This window comes from Onychostruthus taczanowskii, unplaced genomic scaffold (assembly GCF_017590055.1).
Source record: "Onychostruthus taczanowskii isolate IOZ18803 unplaced genomic scaffold, ASM1759005v1 scaffold17, whole genome shotgun sequence".
Lineage (NCBI taxonomy): Eukaryota > Metazoa > Chordata > Aves > Passeriformes > Passeridae > Onychostruthus > Onychostruthus taczanowskii.
The window spans coordinates 842,469-860,954 of record NW_024498906.1 but is presented as its reverse complement, the minus strand read 5'-3'; the positions used below and the strand labels follow the sequence as shown (position 1 = coordinate 860,954).

Here is an 18,486-nt window from a genome sequence, read left to right as displayed (position 1 = left end):
CTAAAATCAAACTACAGTTCAGAAAATATGTAAGTCCTTTGTGTAACAGAATGTTTAGATTGCTCAATCACCACAGAGGCACATATTTTCATTAAGCTGTAATAATGTCTTGGGTGCATTCATGGTCATGTGGCAGCCAGGATGAACAAGAGAAAAAAAAAATCATCATTTACATGTTTCCCATGTCCTTCTGCCTTGGCAGTTGTTTTGGAAGATAGTTTCACATTGTCTCTTTAAAAAGTAGTTACAAAAGTCCTATATGATTGTTTTGTGCTACACCTTAAACCACCTTACAGTGTTTGTAAAGAAGTGTTTATTTAGCAGACAAGCCACATTGCAATGTGGAAATCCTGTGAATGGTTCAGGTCTTGTGAAGCTGCAGGCCTTTGGTAGCCACTCTGTGTGATGTATATGTTAGTGCCATATGGGAGCTTCAGAATGAGCATCAGTGGCAGGTATATAACATAGGGTTCTCTTTGTTGCAGCTTCTCAAGTAGGAAAAATATTAGGCAGTAACTTGGTAATGCCTGCTTTGTAGAATTGTGACTTGGTGGTTTGGAGTACCTGCCAGTAATTTGTACTTTACTGGAACTAGTGTATGAGCAGAGATTAGTCAAAACACAAGCACAGATCCCGTCAGCTTTGTTACATTAGTGAGATAGAAAAGGGCTTCAGAAAGCAGGACGAAAAGTGAGTTTAGGATTCAGTCAGGAGAACGTTGGTAGAAGAGCACTTTCTGCATGCTCTGAAAGTAGGTGTGCATGCTCAGCTTCTTGAGTTGACCAGTATAACTTTTCTGCAGGATTAAAACTAAAGTGACAATTTGCAGTTCTAACTTGGAATTGTGTCTTGGTTCCTTGGCAGTAAATATGGCTTGTACCTTTTCAGTGTGTGTTTATGTGAACAAGCATGGAAATTCTGGGCCTCACCTGGATAAGAAGAAGGTTCAGCAGCTTCCAGACCATTTTGGACCAGGTCCTGTAAATGTGGTACTTCAGCAGGCTGTACAGGCTTGTGTGGATTGTGCCTATCAAGCCAAAACAGTCTTTGGATTTCTGAAATCTGGCCATCATGGAGGGGAAATGATAACTGGTATGTGAAGATGCTCTGTTTCTTTTGTTTCTTATTGAACTTGAGGTAGGGCAGAAGAACTAAAGTAGCTGCAATGAATTTATGTCACTTTTGTAGCTGTGTGAACATTGATGATGTATGACTTATCTTACTCTGAGTTCAGAGTGATTTGAGCAATTTAAATTAAAATATAGCAATAGCAGTGTTTGATTTACAAATGCACAATGCAGTTAGTTTCTTACACTAAGTAGAGCTTGTGTATCTCATTTAGCAGCTGTAGCCAAACATTTGTGAAATAAACTCACTACAAGTGAAATAATCAGCTTTATTAGTTCAAGTCATTCGCATAATCTTATCCATGCACAGTGTTTGTGTTCTTAAAGCATTAACCAAGTGGGTGACAAGTCTCAAACTAATCTGTTTAGCTTCCAGGCAAGAGATTCCACACGTCAAAGTTGCTGCTGCTTCCCTTGCACCATTCCCCAGAACTGCAGCAGTATCTTAGGTCACTCTTCATCCACCAAAGTCACCTATTATGGAATAGGTTTATTTCTATTACATATTGATGGCAGGTCTGTAGATAAATTATCTCTATGTCTCAATCTGAATAGCTGCTGCTTGACATCTTTTCCTTCTAGGCTAGGAAGTATTCTATCTACAACAGTTAGCACATCAATTCATAATTCCATCAGTGGTGGTAAAAGACCTGGCATTACTTTAATCTCTTTACATTAACACCAGATGTGAAAGATGATTAGTGGAATAGAGGTTCAATTAAGTACTCATAAAGATGTTGCTGTCTAACTGTATTTAAAGAGCAGCATCCCAACCTGTGTGTGGCAGAACTACAGTGAGCCTTGCTCAGGCATCCCCCTGAGTTTGTGCACAAAATGGGTGCTGCTTCTCTGCTGTGTAGTAGAGGTTTAATGGCATCATATATATGTGGTTTTGAAACTGGTACTGCCTTATTTTTTCAATATATATGAACATTTGTTATATTATTAATACCTTGCTGTACCTATTTCAGACAAGTCAATTTTGTGGAGCAAAATGCCCTGAGATGTTCACTGCCAATATTCTGTTTGTGATTGTTTATCATCACGGGCTAAATCACAGGCCAGTGGCATCTCTGAGCTGTGACTGAGTAATTGAAAATAATAATTTCAAACAGGAGACAGAAATTTCAGATTCCTTATGTAGTTGTGGCTTGTTTGCATTCAAAAATTCTGTACAAAAGGATTTACTGCTGTGCACCTGGCTTCACCCCAGGGCCTGTATTCTGGATTTGAGGAATCTGGCGATGTGGACTGCTCTGGAAGCAAGAGTTCTGGTCTGGCTGATAGTAAACCACAAGGCCCCAGTGGGTTTCTAGTGTTCTTGAGCTCTTGCTTCTCCTTGGCTTGTCAAACAGGTAGCTGAGAAGTGGTTGAGCAAACACTCCCTGTCATTTTATCAAAAATTTGTGGGTGATAAATTTTGTGAAGCATAAAATAAGATTTAGACTAATGTAGCACATTACATCTAGCTGTGCACATGAGTAGTAAGGAAGAAGAGGGAAGCAACAGTAGAATAAAATAAGGAAATACAATTGTAGCCCTTTTGTTTTAAAGTTTGGAGGGTGGCTTGTTGTTTTGATTGGGGGTTTTTTTAGCCTGTCAAGAAAAAAAAATGCTGTGGCAGAGAATAAGCAAAGAAATCTTACGTCATTTGTGAACTGATGCTTTTATAGAAAGTATTATACCTGCTATAGGATTAAATGGTGTGCTGATGAGGACATGGATAAAATAATCTTGCTGGAATACATGGAATAATTAATGGATTCTTTTGGTTCAGCTACCAAAGAAAATAATTGTTTTGAATAACATTAAATTTAGGATTTTACAATCTTTTCTTTCAAACTGTTTTATTTTTGCTTAACGCATAAGCTTTCAATTCAGGCAAATAAAACAGAAAGGAAATTAAAGGCTTGATTAGCAAGCCCACTAATGGTGGTGGTGTCAGCCCCTTTTTTTCTCTTTGTAGCACAGAGACTATGGTGTTTGATGGAATGAAAAAGATTGAGGCTCAGATAAATTCTCTCAAGCAGTGAATTAAAATCAGACTCTAGGATGAGTGTCATCAGTATCAGAAAAACACATTTCTCTGATTGTTTCGTTCTCAGTCTTTTTCTCAGCTTGAACCTGGTATGTAAAACATACTTAAAGAATGGAAGGTGAAGAAATGAGTATGACTCTTCATCCTGAGGGCTAGGGTTGCACATACAAGCTCCAGTCCCTGTTAATGTATCATTAAAATTGAGATTATTGCACCTCAGAGGTACTCCTTTTTATTTTTTCCCCTAGCATTTATCTGGGAAGTAAGATGCTTATGTTTTTCCCAAGCAGAGGAGACAGTTGAGCCTGTGGATCTGGATCCCACACCCTTGGTTGGAGTTTGTATGGGTGCCCTCAGGTGTTAAAGAGTCTGGGGGAGCTGTGTTTGCACTGGCTCTTTATTTGTGGATTTTTCTCACATGTTTTGCTGGGGCAGTCACCAACACCTCAGCTGTTTCTTGCTTTATCCTCTTGACAACTCCTGACTAACATTGTTCTTTTCAATGCTTTCTTTTCCAAATGAGAAATTAAGGGGTATAGAATAAGATGTTTTCCCAAAGGCTGTATAGGAAGATCCACAAGTGTATTACAGAGCATTTTGAATTTCTGCTGTAGCTGACTACTACCTTGCAGTTAATTTGTCAGGGGGTCAAGCTATGGTAGGTCTCACAGCCCATTTGCTCTCCAGAACTGGTTAAGTTCCAAGCAAAAATTTGCCTTTGGAGACTCCTTCTCCAAACAGGATGTAGAGGACCTTGTGTCTGAGCTACATGTGGGACTGTTAATCATTAGCATTTCATTTGGACATTGGAGCCTGGAATAAACTTAATAGGCCATGGGAACACTTCAGTGTTGTAGTACTGACTCTTAGACTTCAAGCACTTGCACTGGTCGGTCTGTCATGAAAGCAGATGGAAGAGGCAGCTCATTGTTGTTGATGCTGGCTGGATAATTCACATTAATCAGAAGCTTCCTTACATCAGCAGTGTAAGTAATTGACACTTCAGATTTCATAAGGAAGCCTAAAATATGCTAGACTTAGGCATTTTCTTTGGTTTTGTGTATATTATCTGTCTCTTTTGTAACACAATATGGAAATATTCCTGAATTCAGATCTGTGAGTAAAGGCTTTCTTGTAATTTCTGGCCTTTTTTTTTTTTTTTTTTTAAGCATCTGCTACCAACAAAATGTGATCCTTTAAAGCTCTGCTTATCATTTGGAAACTTATGTTAACAACAGAAAGCTGCATGACAGGCTGAAAACAAAAAAGACAAATTGATGCATAAACCTGGTGTTTATGCCGCTTCTTTTCAGCCCTAAGCTTAAGTTGCAAGTTTGTTCCTGCTTTGTTCTAAAGCCTTCCTAATCACAAGTAACTAAAAGTTTCAGCTGATGTAATTATTTATCCATGTATCTGTAGTATTGATTCTTTTCCAAACCTTTCTAATTTTCACAAAAAGAAAAATATCCTCAGCTGCCACACTGTTTGAGGGCAAGGAAAGAGATCAACAAGGAAAAGACATAGGCATATATCCAGGCTTTTTGTAATCACTCAGTTTAAAAGACAGCAGATCCATTTGTGGCTGCTGTGGTATCTCTGCCACCTAACTCCTGTTGAAATAAATGGGTGCTTGACCACTGTAGTGTTGACAGCAGGATAGATTTCTCTAGGGATAAAATAGCAAATGACAAAACAATTTCTAAGTCAGAATTTCAATGGTAATGGATGCCAGCACCTTACCACAAGTATTCTCCATTCAGTTAGAAACTGAGAAAAACAAATACTAAATTTTTTGTTTAATTTCTTTAGGGTTTTTTTTGGCTTTTGGTTGTTTGGTTTTTTTAAAATAACTGTTTGGGCTTTTTGTTGATTTTTTGGAGGATTGTGGGGTATTTTTTTAGCAAGTATTGTAAAGGGTTTTTCTTGTGCTATCTCCTATAAATAGGTGGTGGAGAGTTTGCTGCTTTGTAAGGGATGGAAATTCCACATAAAGTTTCAGTGGCGAGGGAGTTGTAAATTTTGTTATACTGGTGTGAATCCAAAATTATTTTATTAAAATAAGTTCCCATAGAGCAAATTTAAATTGACATGGATCCCATGGAAGGTGAAATCAGTCCTTTGGATATAAATTTTTTGAACTATCAGCATGATTGTTTACTCCTCTCATGTCTTGCATGGTTTAAATCAAATCTGGATGTCTTCTTCTTTAAGTTAATGATGGTGTTTTACTATACTTCCTGATGCTTGGGGGGTGTTTGACATAATCTTCTTATTCACAGCTTCCTTTGATGGGGAAAAGCATGCCATCAATCTTCCTTCTGTAAACAGTGCATCATTTGTGCTGCGCTTCTTGGAGAAACTCTGCCACAGTCTGCAATGTGATAATCTCTTCAGTAGCCAGCCTTTCAGCCCTTACATGGGATGTGCACACAGTCCTATGGAGTACGATAGGAGTAAGCCAGGTACTGTTACTCACTTGTTACTTTCAAATGCTGATATTTCTGAGAAATGTGGGGGCTTTAGGAGATGCAACTTTTTAGTCTTTCTGTGACAAGAATTGCTTGAAATTAATACACTTCAGTTCTTAGTGAATTGGTTCCAGTGTGGAAGTGCTTTGACAGTAATGGATAGGTCATACCACATGTGCAGAAATAATTTTCTTCAGCAAACTTCTCCTTGTAGGCAAGTCAGAAAACATATGTACTTAATCACAGTGATACTGCTAAAAAGACAAGCTTTAAACTTCACGTTTCATTTGTTAAATTTATGTTCGGCTCATAAACTAAATTTACCAAAAGATGCTTGCTCCCTGTGAGAAGGCACTTCCCCTGAAAGGGAGTTCAACACAAGTATGAAGGTTTTTATTCTCTTTTTACCTTACTTAGGGGTGGCTCAAAAATTTTTACATTCTACTATGTACAGTCCAATGATCTAGTAGAAAAACTTGTGAAATTGGCTGCTTGTGAAATTTTGTGTGAGTCCAGTATATTTACTGCACCAGGAATGTAGAGTGAAGGGGAGATGCAATTACTTGCCCAAGATCTCCCAACAGGTTTTTGTAGGACCTGGTATTAAAAGTCCCAGATAAAGCCAGGAGTCACAGCTGAGATACCTTTGTTATCAAGACAATTTCACAAGTTTTGTATTGGCAGTGAAACTTACTCAGAGCTCTTTGATAGCTGAGTCTGTATCCTGGGTGCTGCTGTAGAAAATGTTTTTCCTCTTTCCAATGCAGAAATTATGTTTATAATTCTATCTATTGTATGAAAGTTCTTTGTTTAACTGTTCAGGAAGGTAGACAGGGTCGAGGTTATTCAGCTTTGAAATTTTGTATTGAAGTGACTGAGTCTGTGTGACGCAAGAAATGGAACTCTAACCTGGTGAATGGCTGATGTCTGTCTTTGCTTCTGTCTCTGGACTTAATCCATGAGCAGCTTTATGCTAGAGTAACAGGTAGTGACTTTTCCTCTTCACAGCCAAAGAAGAAATACCTGAAAACAGGAGTGCTAAACGATACCCTCAGGACTCTCCACCATACACTGCTCCTCTTTCCCCTAAGCTTCCCAGAAACGATGCTCATCCATCTGAAGGTAATTACATTATGTCAGAATTATATATGAGGATTATTTATGGTTTCAGTATTTCCAGTCAAAAAGGACTGAGTACAACATATGTATCTGGTTTGTCTCTAGCCTTTGACAGGTCAGGGTGGAAGTATGTTCATTAATGATCACTGGCACAGATTTTGCACTTAAGGAAGATCTACTGCAAGTTCCAGCAGTGCTTTACCTAAACCCACAGCCTTTTCTGTGAAGGGGCTCAGGCACTCAGGTGACAGATGAAGCCTCCTGCTCCATGTAGGGCTGCTGAGCAGAAAACCAATTGCCTTGAAATGGGTTAGGAGATAATTGGAGGCAACTCTTTACTCCAGGCTGGGTTCATTAAGTGAGTAAGGGTGCACTCTTGTAAAACAATTCAGCTGAGTTTATGGCTAGCTAGCTGCCAGTGGAAGTTGTGCTGCTCCTGCTTTTATTGCCTCCTTATCCCTGCACTGTGTCCTAGCCCACTCCCTCCTCCCTTTCCCTGGCTGGGTAGTGAGCTGAAGCACTGAACAAAATCACAGAAAAAATTCTGGTGAAGAGTCTTGTTTTACTTCTCTGGAGTGACTCTCTGTGGACTTGGATGAGCACAGGGAAGGGCTGAGTGGAAAGCAGCCATGGCCAGGGGGCAGTTTGCCCCCTGAGTGACAGCTCACTCTTAGGCTGGTGTAGTTCACAGATAAAATAACACTTCTTCCTGTGCTGCAGCTCAGCTGCAGTAACTGAGCACATGTCTAGTCTTAGTCTGCCTCAGATGTGAAGTAAAGCATCTAGGTTTAAATGTCAGTGAGAGAGACACAGCAGAATGGTTGAGTATTTGCTATTTAACTTGTTAAGACATGGTAAGTTGATGATACTGACTTATCCCATCTGATACATACTTTCTCTTGCAGCAAGATATGGTGCACATCATTTCCAAGGGCTTTTTTGAAGTATAGTGGGGATTAGTATTTTTTTCCTCCTTTTTTTCTTTCTTTTTGTTTGGGACCTTGAAATGATTTTGTATCTATTACCATGAGTGGAGGCAGGATATCTCTTCTGTGCATATTAAAAAGCCAAAAGACTACAGTTAAAGCAGAAAAGGATGTAAAATTAAAATGTTCCAAACAATAACTTACTTAAAATTATATGTCTTATTATTTTGTGTATATATAACAAATTCACATCTTTATATTTCCAGTAGCTGTTATTGTATACAGTTCTGCATTGATTATTGACTTCTGTGTCTTCACAAAAGAAGTTCTGGTTTAATTCTAGAGATACATTAGATATCTCAGTTACATTTCTGGTACTAACATAATAAGTGTGGAGCACTTAACACTCAAATGAAGTTGTTTCATTTGGAGCAAAACAAATGTTTAAGTAGATCTGCAGTATGTTGTAAGAAATCTTACTCAAGTAAACATGAGTGCACATACTGCTTTTTATTCCTTGTTTGCTAGTGGATCTTCTACAGATGGAGTTAGGGTACCCTTTAAAGTACTTTTTAAGATCACTAGTTCATTGTAAAATGCAGTTACTTGAATAAAAAGTAATTAAAGTAAGTGTTTTTCCATAGTTTCAGAGGTTTGAATTTGTACTCTGTGTATTTTAACAGGCAAAGTGTTCTCTAGCATTGTGTGTTTCCCATTAGGACAATGTCCTCTGCTGAAAATCTGGAGGCAATTTTGTAGCGGTCAGTCATGGGTTGGTTAACAAGAAAGATCTGCCCCCAAAAAGTTCTGGTTCCACTGAGACACAGTCACAGTTGTCTTAAAATAGTTGTTTTGAAATATCATTTGAAGAAAAAATGGAGTAATTGTGGGAAAGTCTTTCAAACGGCTCGTTTTCCTTCTGATCTGCTCAGGGATATGCTTTGCAGGTTTTGCTGCCTTTCTTGCTCAGTAACAGTTTCTTCTTAAAGTTATGAAAGATGAAGAAGGAGGGAGTGGGGAATAACTCAGACTCCCTTCCCCTGAAAACAGAGTGTTCCTACTACTGTGTCCAATTACATCATTTTGTTATGTATGAGACAGAACAACTGGCTTCTAATTCCCAGAAGAGCCTCAAGAAAACAAAACATCCAGTTCCTGCTAAGGCTTCAGTGCCTAAACAGTCAGCTCTCATCCCTACATTTGAAACTTAAGGCCTCTTACTGGCCTTTCATTAATCTACCCAGTGGTCAGGCATTCTGCAGTGGAGCCTCCCATCTCCTTCCATACCTCTGTTATTCACAGCTGCTCAAAATGCCAAGGTAGGGGAACTGTGTCGCTCCATGGATTGCAATGCTCCATTTCCTAGATGCCAATTTTGCTGCATTTTGTTTGTGGAGAAGCTGGATGGATGGATTGGAAAGTGGATTGGATACTGTAGCTACTGAACAGAAAGTCTTACCTAAAAAAAATGAGGGGAAATATGCCAGCTTTTCCATCTTGTGTATATGAGTTTAGAATTTACAGAAAGATGAATTCAAATGCTGATATCTTGGAGAAAAAAAAGCAGAGTCGATCTTTCCCAAACCTACTATTTCCTTCAGGATATTTAACATCAGAGAGAAACCTGGGATATAATTGGAATGAATACAATTAAGTTCTTTTGCAATGCAGTAATTTTTTAACATTTTTCCCACAGAAATCCTGACAAAGATAATGTAAACCAATTATTAAAAAACAAACAAACAAAAACAACATACTACCAGGTTCCTGCTAGTTTACCATAAAACTTTTAAAAATGTTTTTTCTTATTATGTTACATGGCTGATATATGCTATAATACTCCAGTTGAAACTGTCTGCTGGGGAGTGTTGTCTCCATTGTTCCATCCTACCTTTTAAGACTTCTGAAATCTGAATGTACAGGTTCAGTCAGTTAAACCTTATGCTCCTTCATACAGCTTTGCTGTAACAATTTAAGGTATCACCTCTGCCTTTCAGCCTTGGACTGAGATGTGGTTTCATTCTCCACAGCTCTGATTTTCCCTTGGTTGGCTACTTTTTAATTTTATAGTGTGCATCATTGTCTTAATCTCTTAAAGTCTCTCTGAAATTCTGTGGAATGATACCTTCTGTTTTTAATCTCGGTAAGTTGCTGTAAGTACTTCTGAGAAATAGAAAGACTTTTATTTTCCTCTTTCTTTTCTTCAAATACCTCAGTAGCTTCTTTGTTTTTGTGACTCAGGTCTGACAAACTAGAAAGTTTTGCAGCGGTTATTTTGAAAGTTATTTGTATGAAAGAGAAGGAGTTGTATCCATAAAAGCTTCTTTATTCCATGACCATCAAATTTAGTAAAAGATAAGGAGTCCAGGAAGGCTGGACATAAAGATGCAGGAGCAGGCTGTCCTCACATGCTGAAAGACAAGCCTGCCTGGAAGAAGACTGTCCTGGGTGAACAGAAAAGTTTGGCTGGAACTCAGGGAAAAAAAGGACTTTGGAAGAAGGGGCAGGAAAATCAGAAGGACTACAAGAATGCTATTAGGTTATTTGGGGCAAAATTTGTAAAGGTCAAAGGCCAAATAGAACTTAATCTAGCTACTGCCATAAAAGACAAGAAAATTTTTGTTTCATTTTTCTCAGCAGTCAGGGGAGGGCTAAGGAGAATCTCAAGCCTTTATTGCATGTGGGGGGAAACAAAGTGATGAAGTTTTAGGAAGGCTGTTTGAAGTACTTTATGCCTCCTTTTCCTCTGTCTTCAGTACTAAGATCAGTTGTTCTCCATGTACCCAGCATCCTGAACTGGATGGTAGGGACGGGAAGCAGATTGAATCCCCAACAATCCAAGGGAAAATGGTCACCACCTGTGCACAATGTGCACAAGTCTCTAGGACCATATAGTCAATGTGCACAAGTCTCTAGGACCATACAGAATCTGCCCAGGAGTACTGAGGGAGCTGGTGGAAGTGCTCACCTCCTTTCACCTTGCTGTGCTCTACAGTTATGTGAAAGGTTATTGGGAGGTGGGAATTCATATCTTCTCCCAAGTGTTAGGACAAGAGGAAATGGCCACAAGTTGCACATGAAGAAGTTCAAATTGGGTATTGGGAAAAGTTTCTTTGCTAAAGTCTTGTCATGCATTGGAACAGGCTGCCCAGGGTTGAGTCACCATCCCTGGAGTATTCAAAATACATGTAGATGTGGCTCAGTGGTGAACACAGTGGTACTGGGTTAACAATGGTCATCGTGGCTTTTTCCAGCTGAAAGGATTCTGTGGTTCCATTCTGTGATTCTGTGGTCTTGCCTTACTGAATTCACTCAGTAGGGAGCTGGCTCTCTGAGAGCCTTTAACTCCCTTTCAGGGTTATGCTGTTTCAAGGTCAAAATACACGTTAACAGTTCTTCACTGTACTACACTTTAAACAGGATTAAGAAAGAGATCCTGAGAGAAGAACCTCAAGCAAGAGGTTCAGAAGAGAACCTCAAGCAAGTTGAAAGCAGGTTTGAGAAGGTCACTAGGTTTTTTAGGAAAATACTCTTCCTTTGGTTTTAATTGGGCATTTGCCCAATAAATTCTTGCAAGTTTTCATATAAGAAGGGTAGTAAAAAGCTTGTTTCAGGAACTTGGTTTGCAGAACATACCAGTTCTTATTCCAAAGAATATGCTGCCTCAATAGCATATGTTTTATAACTTCAGTAGTGTTATTTTCAAGATGGTAGTGTGGGGCTTACACTTCTGTGAACTTGTTAGCTATATTTTTCCAGCTCTTAACTCTACTGCCAAAGCAGCATTTGTTTCATACAGATTTGTGCATCAAGCTTCCAACTTCTTCCTTGTGCTAGATACTGGTCTGATGCAAACGGAGGGGAATGTCTGTGTTTGCTAGAGAATAGATTAGTGTTCCTGTTGATTTGGCTTTTTTTTCCTCATGGCATGCTTCTCTCAAACAGACTTGAATTGGGCTGAATGGTAGTGGAATTTTCAGTAATCAAGCAAACCTGTCTCATGGCCCAGTGAAAGGGACATGCTGAACTCCACTCACGTGGCTTTGAATCAGTATTGACAGACTTTAAAAGTTCACAAGTCTTCTGAGTGCATGTTGTTTTTCTTTTGTAGAATATAAATTTGCTAAAAAGACTTAAGAACTAGAATATTGTTTTACTCCTCTCCTGAGACTTCACTTTTTTTTTTTTTTAACTTGCTTGTAGGCCCAGTAATTTACCTGTATTTTTAGCTTTCCAGAGTCTGCAGTTAGAGACCTTGAAAAAAGAACTGTGTGTAGATAAAGCAGGGTGGTCAAAACATTGTTATATTAGTGTGCCATACTAGGCACTCAGCCTTCTGTGGCTTTGTCTGTAACCTCTTCCCTTTGTAATAATGGCTCTTCTGTCTGAACCTGTTGGGGTTCATAGATTGTAATTGTCCACTTGTTTTCTTTATGAAGTTGGTAACTCTGTTGTTTAGAACTTACTAAACAATTGTTAGTTAACATGAGTGGTTTTTTTGTATTAAAAATGTCTTGAAGAATAAATGCTACATAATGGTTGGCTTTTTAATGATGTGTTTAAAAAGCAGTAAAATTCTTGACTAAAATTATTTGATGTATCAATATTTACAGCAGACAGTTTCACAAAAAAAAAAAATTCCTCTATCATTTCCTTGCTCATAGCTTTCAGTAAGTACAATTGAAATGATTAATGGAAGAATGTCTCAAACTTGACATATTAAATCTTTTGCTACAAAAATAATGTTTGAAAATACAATAAGAGCCCAGTGATGAGTTGAGGAAAAGGGACAAACATTCAGTCTCAGTGATTGTCTCACAAGAGATTTGTTAAAAGGATTACAATATGTCAGTACCTTCAAGAGAACATAGCAAGGCCTTAAGTAACAAAGGTGTAATGTCCATCACTTTGAACATATTGTTGCTTGCCTTTTGTTTGTGTAGCAGAAACATTGCCTGTAGAGGAAAACAGCATTTCCAAAGAACACCGATTTTCTGAGGATTCTATGGATTCTGCACTTAATTCTGTAAATCCGTCAAAGCCGGCCTGTCGCAATTCCACGGAGTACCGCGCTTCGGGAAATGCTGCATATTACAGAAATTCCCATCAGCCAGCAACTGCTACCTCAAATTCAGCCCCAGTCCTGCGCAGGCTGTCCCTGAGCTCGGCTGGGAGCAGCGGCTACTATGAAGTCAGTAGGAATCGCATACAGAGGCGGATTGAAGGTATGCTGTTACACAAAACCTTCCAGAATATGTAACTGCTTCAATTAACATGCAAAGTTATGAATAAAGAAGGTCTTTGCCATTGGAGATTTTGCTTACGGAGTGAAATGTGCTGTTGCCAAGCGTGTCAGGCTTGCTAGTGTAACTGGAAATACAGAACTTAAGCCTGTTAGTGTTAATAGTGTAGTGCAAGCCAGGGAAGGTCTTTGCTGCTGCAGCTTCTTCTTGCTGCTGTGATGGACCCTGCAGCAAGCCAGAGCAGACACAGATAGCTATATGCAGCTCACTTCCTGAGCATCTTATCAAATATTGCCATGGTGCTGAAATACAGGGATAGGGTTTCCTACTGTCTCTCCCACTGTCTGCACAGCTTCACTTGCCTTTGCCTCATTCCCAGATAATAGCATCTTGGGACCTGGGAGCCAAGTAAAAGTAAAACTAATCCCTCTAGGTGTGTCACAGTGCTAATTTGTGCTGCTGTAATACTTGCAGTTATAGAAGTCATTTAATGACAAAAGGAACATTTCAGTATTATTAGAAGGAAAATAAAGCATATTTTCATTTTAATATATTGCAAACAATGCATAATAAATGCCATAAGGTAATATTAAAGTGTCTTATGTGAAATGAAATGTGTTATCCCTGTACAAACTAGTGACACTTCTTCCTTTCACAATATTTTTGTATTAAAAGCTGCAAGTTCCACAACTGGACCGGATTTGAATTCACTAAAAAGGGAACCTTCAAGAATATTGAATAAGGATCCTTCCACTTGGTCAATAGAGGAAGTAGTGCGTTTTGTGAAAGAAGCTGATCCACGGGCACTGGCTCCACATGCAGAACTCTTCAGGAGACATGTATGATGCTTGTCCATTCTGTTCTAGTAGATTGTATCATATTAATCTCTTAAAATACAACTTTCATGTCTATCAGTCTGTTCACAGCCGGAGATGGAGCAGACTCTCCTGATACATTAGAGAGAGGTAGAAAGTTACTTTTCTACCTGACACCCCTCCTGCAGTATATTTTTTCTGTCTTTCAGTCTTGCTAGACTAACATAAATAGCCACCTCTTTCCATTGTATGTGGAATAATGCCAGCCTGGAAGTGCACAAGTTCTAATGGCCAACATCCACGATACCCCTGTCCTCCCTGGTGCTTTAGAGACAATGGCATTCTCAGGTACAGTGTGGAGCATTCGGTCCCCCTGTTTTGGAGATTTAATCTTCTAGAGCAGAGATGATGTCACCCATCATTAGCTAGGCACTTGGTCATTGATACTAAAATTCAGAGAACTGAAATATTTAATTAATCTGTTTGAGAAAACAATGTCTAGAGTTTTATAGGTCTGACTAGATGTTATCTTTAGAGACAGGAGCTGTATCAGTTTGTGGTAGGTTTGATCTCCCCTATTTCTTCTTGCTGTACCTTTCTATGGTAGGTTGCTCAGTAAAGAGCTGCTTTCTTATTTTATTGCATATATGACCCTCCAAAAAGGGATTGGCTTTCTCTTTAGTAGTATTTCACCCATGTTCTACTCCAGCTCCTCCTAACAGTTTAATCTCTGAGTAAGCTGGATTGGAAGGAAAAATCAAAATAACTTCCAGTACAGATTCTCGTCTTATATTTTATTCTTAGTTGTATAACAACAGTAAGTGTCACTTGTTTTGTCAGGTTTCTGTTTAAAAAGGTAAGAGAGAGTGTTTCTCTTTATGGTGCTTTATGGAACTAATTGCCTGTCTGTGGTATGTAATGATACTAAGAGCTTAGGACTGTCATATTTCAGCAGCTTCTCAGTCAGACAGTTGAAATCTGACTAGGTTGTCCTTGGTCTTGATCCTGACAGTCTCCTTGGTTCAACATGGAAGTAGATCTGTCTCATTTCCCATATTTAGATGGTCTCTAGCCCTTTCCTCCATATGACCATTTGCACATGCATGCCAAAATCCTCCCACAGCTGTTTTCAAGGTTCAGTGCAAGGCCTCAGTGCTTGGATCATTTAATCTCTAACTGCACAGACCTTCCTTTGCAACTTCTTTTTATTTTTTCCCTTGACCCATTCACTTTTTTTCCTGGTTGGAAACCCGAATTCTGAGGGCTCTTTGGTCAGTTTCTTTTATTTACTACAATTTTCTTTCTTTAACATCTCAAATACTTAATCACACATTTAAAAATACTAAAACAAATTAAATTTCAGTGGTCTGTAAATTCAAACTTACAGTTACTGTTTTATATATAGTAGATATATTTTTACTACAGTATAAACAACTGTAGTGTACTTTTCCATTTTACCATGCAGCTTATTAAAGTAGTTGTCTGTTGTCTTTATTCTCTTCCTTCTGCAGGAAATTGATGGGAAGGCACTACTTTTACTGAGGAGTGATATGATAATGAAATATATGGGACTGAAGCTGGGGCCTGCCCTAAAGTTGTGCTACCACATTGAACGACTTAAACAAGGAAAGTTCTAGCCAGTGAGGATACCACAAACACGAGTTGGGATCACACCAAGCTCTCAGGTTCACAGCCATCGCCTGGATTCGAAACGCTTCTGCTGATAGAAACCTTTATTTTTTGAAAGTGGCCTTGAATTGTAAAAGAGACATTCAGGATAAGGGGGGGGAGGGATGTGTATTACATTCTAGTATTTTTGCAAACTCTTTCACAGCAAGTTGGCAGGGAAGGACAATTGATCATACTGGGTGTGGGCAGGTCTGGTAACAATGCTCTTCAAATCCTGGAACCTGTGTTCTGTGTTACAGGCTTCAGCCAACGTGTTCATATCCAGAACCAAAACAGCTGAATCCCAAAGGGAAATAAGAAATTAAACCAGCATCAGGTGTTACTAATTTTTACAGGAGCAGCTGTAAACTTTTATATTGCAAGAAAATCTTAAAATAGAAGATTTCCTCTCTCTAGTGAATATTCTGGTCTTTCAGAAGAGAGGAAGGGTAACGGAAGAGAGGGCTTAATACAAATATAAGCTTTTATAAAGTGTGATTATCAGTCCTTTGGGAAGTTATGAGGACAAATGTATCATATATTGTCAGTTTAGGCAGGCAGTAAATATTTCTGTTTCATGGAAGGTCATATTGGCTGTATAAACAGCCATTTCTGAGACAGACTGATTTCACTGGAACAATGCACCCACATATTAAACATTCCATCTTTTTGCTAAGTTTGGCATGGATGTGTTCATGCTTTTTATATGTACACGTGTATGTGTCAGGGAAATACATACTATATAAAAATATACATACACACTGTACATATATTTTCAGTTTTTTAATGTGTACTTTGCACTGTGCCAGAGAGAACTGTACAATTTCTTGTTGTTTTTTTTACCATTAAATTTGGTTGTGTATTACTTTCATTAGCACCTGTTTAATTTGTTCTTGGAGTCAGAAGGTGACAAACAATCAAAAGGTGTTTTTATTCATACAGGCAAGATCCCTGTACTATGCAATACTCCTGGTTACTCATCCCTTAACTCTGAGCCATATATTCTGTTATATATTTGGAAAGACACATTTGGTTCCAATGTTTTGGGTTTATATTTCCTGTGAGGAAGTGCTACTATGTAACTGATAAACCTTTTTTTGGGTAAAATTGGTGCTGTTTGTATAAGCTGCAAGAATGAGTGGTGATAATAAAACAGTTTGTTGTCACTGCCAGTTGTAAAATACATCAGGGACAAGAAAATATACTTTCTGTTTAGGAAACTGAATGTACTGTATGTAATAGTCAAGTGATAAAACTGTTTGTTAGGGAAGGTGTAGTCCTAAAATGGTAGGATTTATTATATTTCTTAATGCCTTTTTATATGAAAGCATATAGTATAAATGTATTTTTTACAAATTCCTTTTTTGAAAATGGCTTTCTTTACCCATAGACTGATACTCATCAAATTTCAGCAGAGGTACTGCTAGAGAACAGTGAATTTTGTGACTCACAAGTCCAAGTATTTTGTTATTTTAAGTGACGGCAATGCAATTTCAATTCAGAAAGTCATTTGGGCCCTGAGAATTGTTTTTGTTATTACATCATTAGACATTTGACACTAAAGTTTATCTGTATCAATTTGTTTTGCATATCTTTTGTGGTGCATGTATGCTTAGATGATACAATACAGGCATGCTCTTTATAGTGAGAAAATGTCAGAGCATTGATCGAAGAAACAGAGAATTTTCTCTTGGTGTTAGAAAAATACTGGCTTCACTTTCATATGGTTACACCAGAAATTATATAGTAATGAAAACATCATGCCCCATGTGTTTAGTATATTGTTTATACATATATATAATTGTATACTACTTCTTCTGTGCTTTATTATGCTGAATTTGGGTTCTTCAGCATAAAAAGATCCCATACAATTTAAATGGAAGTAATTAACTGAAAGCAGTTTTTATTTTTTACATTGCCCTTGGCATAAGAAAAACAAAGGTGTTTGAATTTTATGTTTGGTCTTTTGTACATGGCACTATTATGGGTATAAATATTTGTTCAAGGCTTTCTGTGTACCCATGTGCACAAAGATAACTGTGATGTTGTTGTACCAGAATTTCTTCGTGTGCTGTTGCGTGAGTTTCAAGCATTCAGAGTCTTACAACAGAATATATTTTTTATTCTTTATTTTCAGTGGGATGTTCTTACCTAGCAAGAAAAATAAAATAGTTTGTTCATTGTTGTAGCTGTCTGTTCTGTTTGATGCTGTGTGGATGTGAGTGCTCTCTGCATAGGCAAGGGTGGCTGTCTGATCTGGCATTTGGCAGTTTTTGACAGTTTGTGGAAACATCTGATATAAGGAGGTTTTAATGAAAAGGGTAAGATCATTACAACCTTGTTCATCTGAAGCAATTAATGTTTGAATTTGGGTTGTTCTGTGCTTTCAAAGTAAGAACTTATCTAGTTATTTAACTATTTTGTTTTGTATATCTCATTTTGCAACTTAGAGCTTATAGAACTCTCATATAACCAAAGAGGAAAAGAGGCTGATAAAAACTGTTTGTGCTGTGTTCAGATAAAGATATGAAGTATGCAAGCAGTTAATGGCAGTAAGTTTGAACTTCGCAGACTTCAAGCTTTCTTATTTCTGTGATACAGAAGTCTCTTGTTCCAGCAATCTGTTACCAGCAATCAGCCAGTGCCTGAGAAGGAGCTTGGATTGGGTTAATGGTAACCTCACAACTGTCACTGGCAGCTGATGAGCATTGGAAGTTGGCAGTGCCAGTAGTCCAGAGGCATTTTGCGTCTGATCTCTCTCAGAACATACTTAGTATCTTTTTGGTGTTTATTTGATATACAAGACAATATGATTTAGTCTCTTTGTTTCTCCAAGTTGCTTTTCTATCAACATGGATTCATCTGTTTATCTGGTTCTGTAACTTTTGGTCATCTTGGAAGACAGTGCCATAACTCCTCAGTGCATCGTGGGACTCTTGGAAGTTAAAATACTGCTGCCTGGGAGGACTAGCAGCTCTAAAAATTATTTTTGCAGAACACCTATGCAGCAGTGGAATTGAAGAAGTCTGTAGGGTAGGGTGTGGCAGTATAGATACTGTAGAACTTTTCCACACATAGGTAG

The 18,486-nt window shown here is 38.2% G+C and overlaps 1 protein-coding gene across 2 annotated transcripts in view; it reads left to right on the top strand.

The window, feature by feature from the left end:
• SCML2 (Scm polycomb group protein like 2) overlaps positions 1 to 17,547 on the top strand; it is a 72,238-nt gene extending 54,691 nt beyond the window's left edge. Inside the window, exons 10-15 of one of the 2 annotated variants that reach the window (XM_041399991.1) lie at positions 889 to 1,092; positions 5,445 to 5,627; positions 6,642 to 6,755; positions 12,622 to 12,903; positions 13,597 to 13,760; positions 15,248 to 17,547. In XM_041399991.1, the coding sequence (XP_041255925.1) occupies positions 889 to 1,092; positions 5,445 to 5,627; positions 6,642 to 6,755; positions 12,622 to 12,903; positions 13,597 to 13,760; positions 15,248 to 15,373 (1,073 nt within the window). In that variant the 3' untranslated portion in view covers positions 15,374 to 17,547. Of the gene's footprint in view, positions 1 to 864; positions 1,093 to 5,444; positions 5,628 to 6,641; positions 6,756 to 12,621; positions 12,904 to 13,596; positions 13,761 to 15,247 lie in introns of both variants that reach the window. The other variant, XM_041399990.1, reaches the window with a different exon arrangement.
• Positions 17,548 to 18,486: the final 939 nt, after the last annotated feature.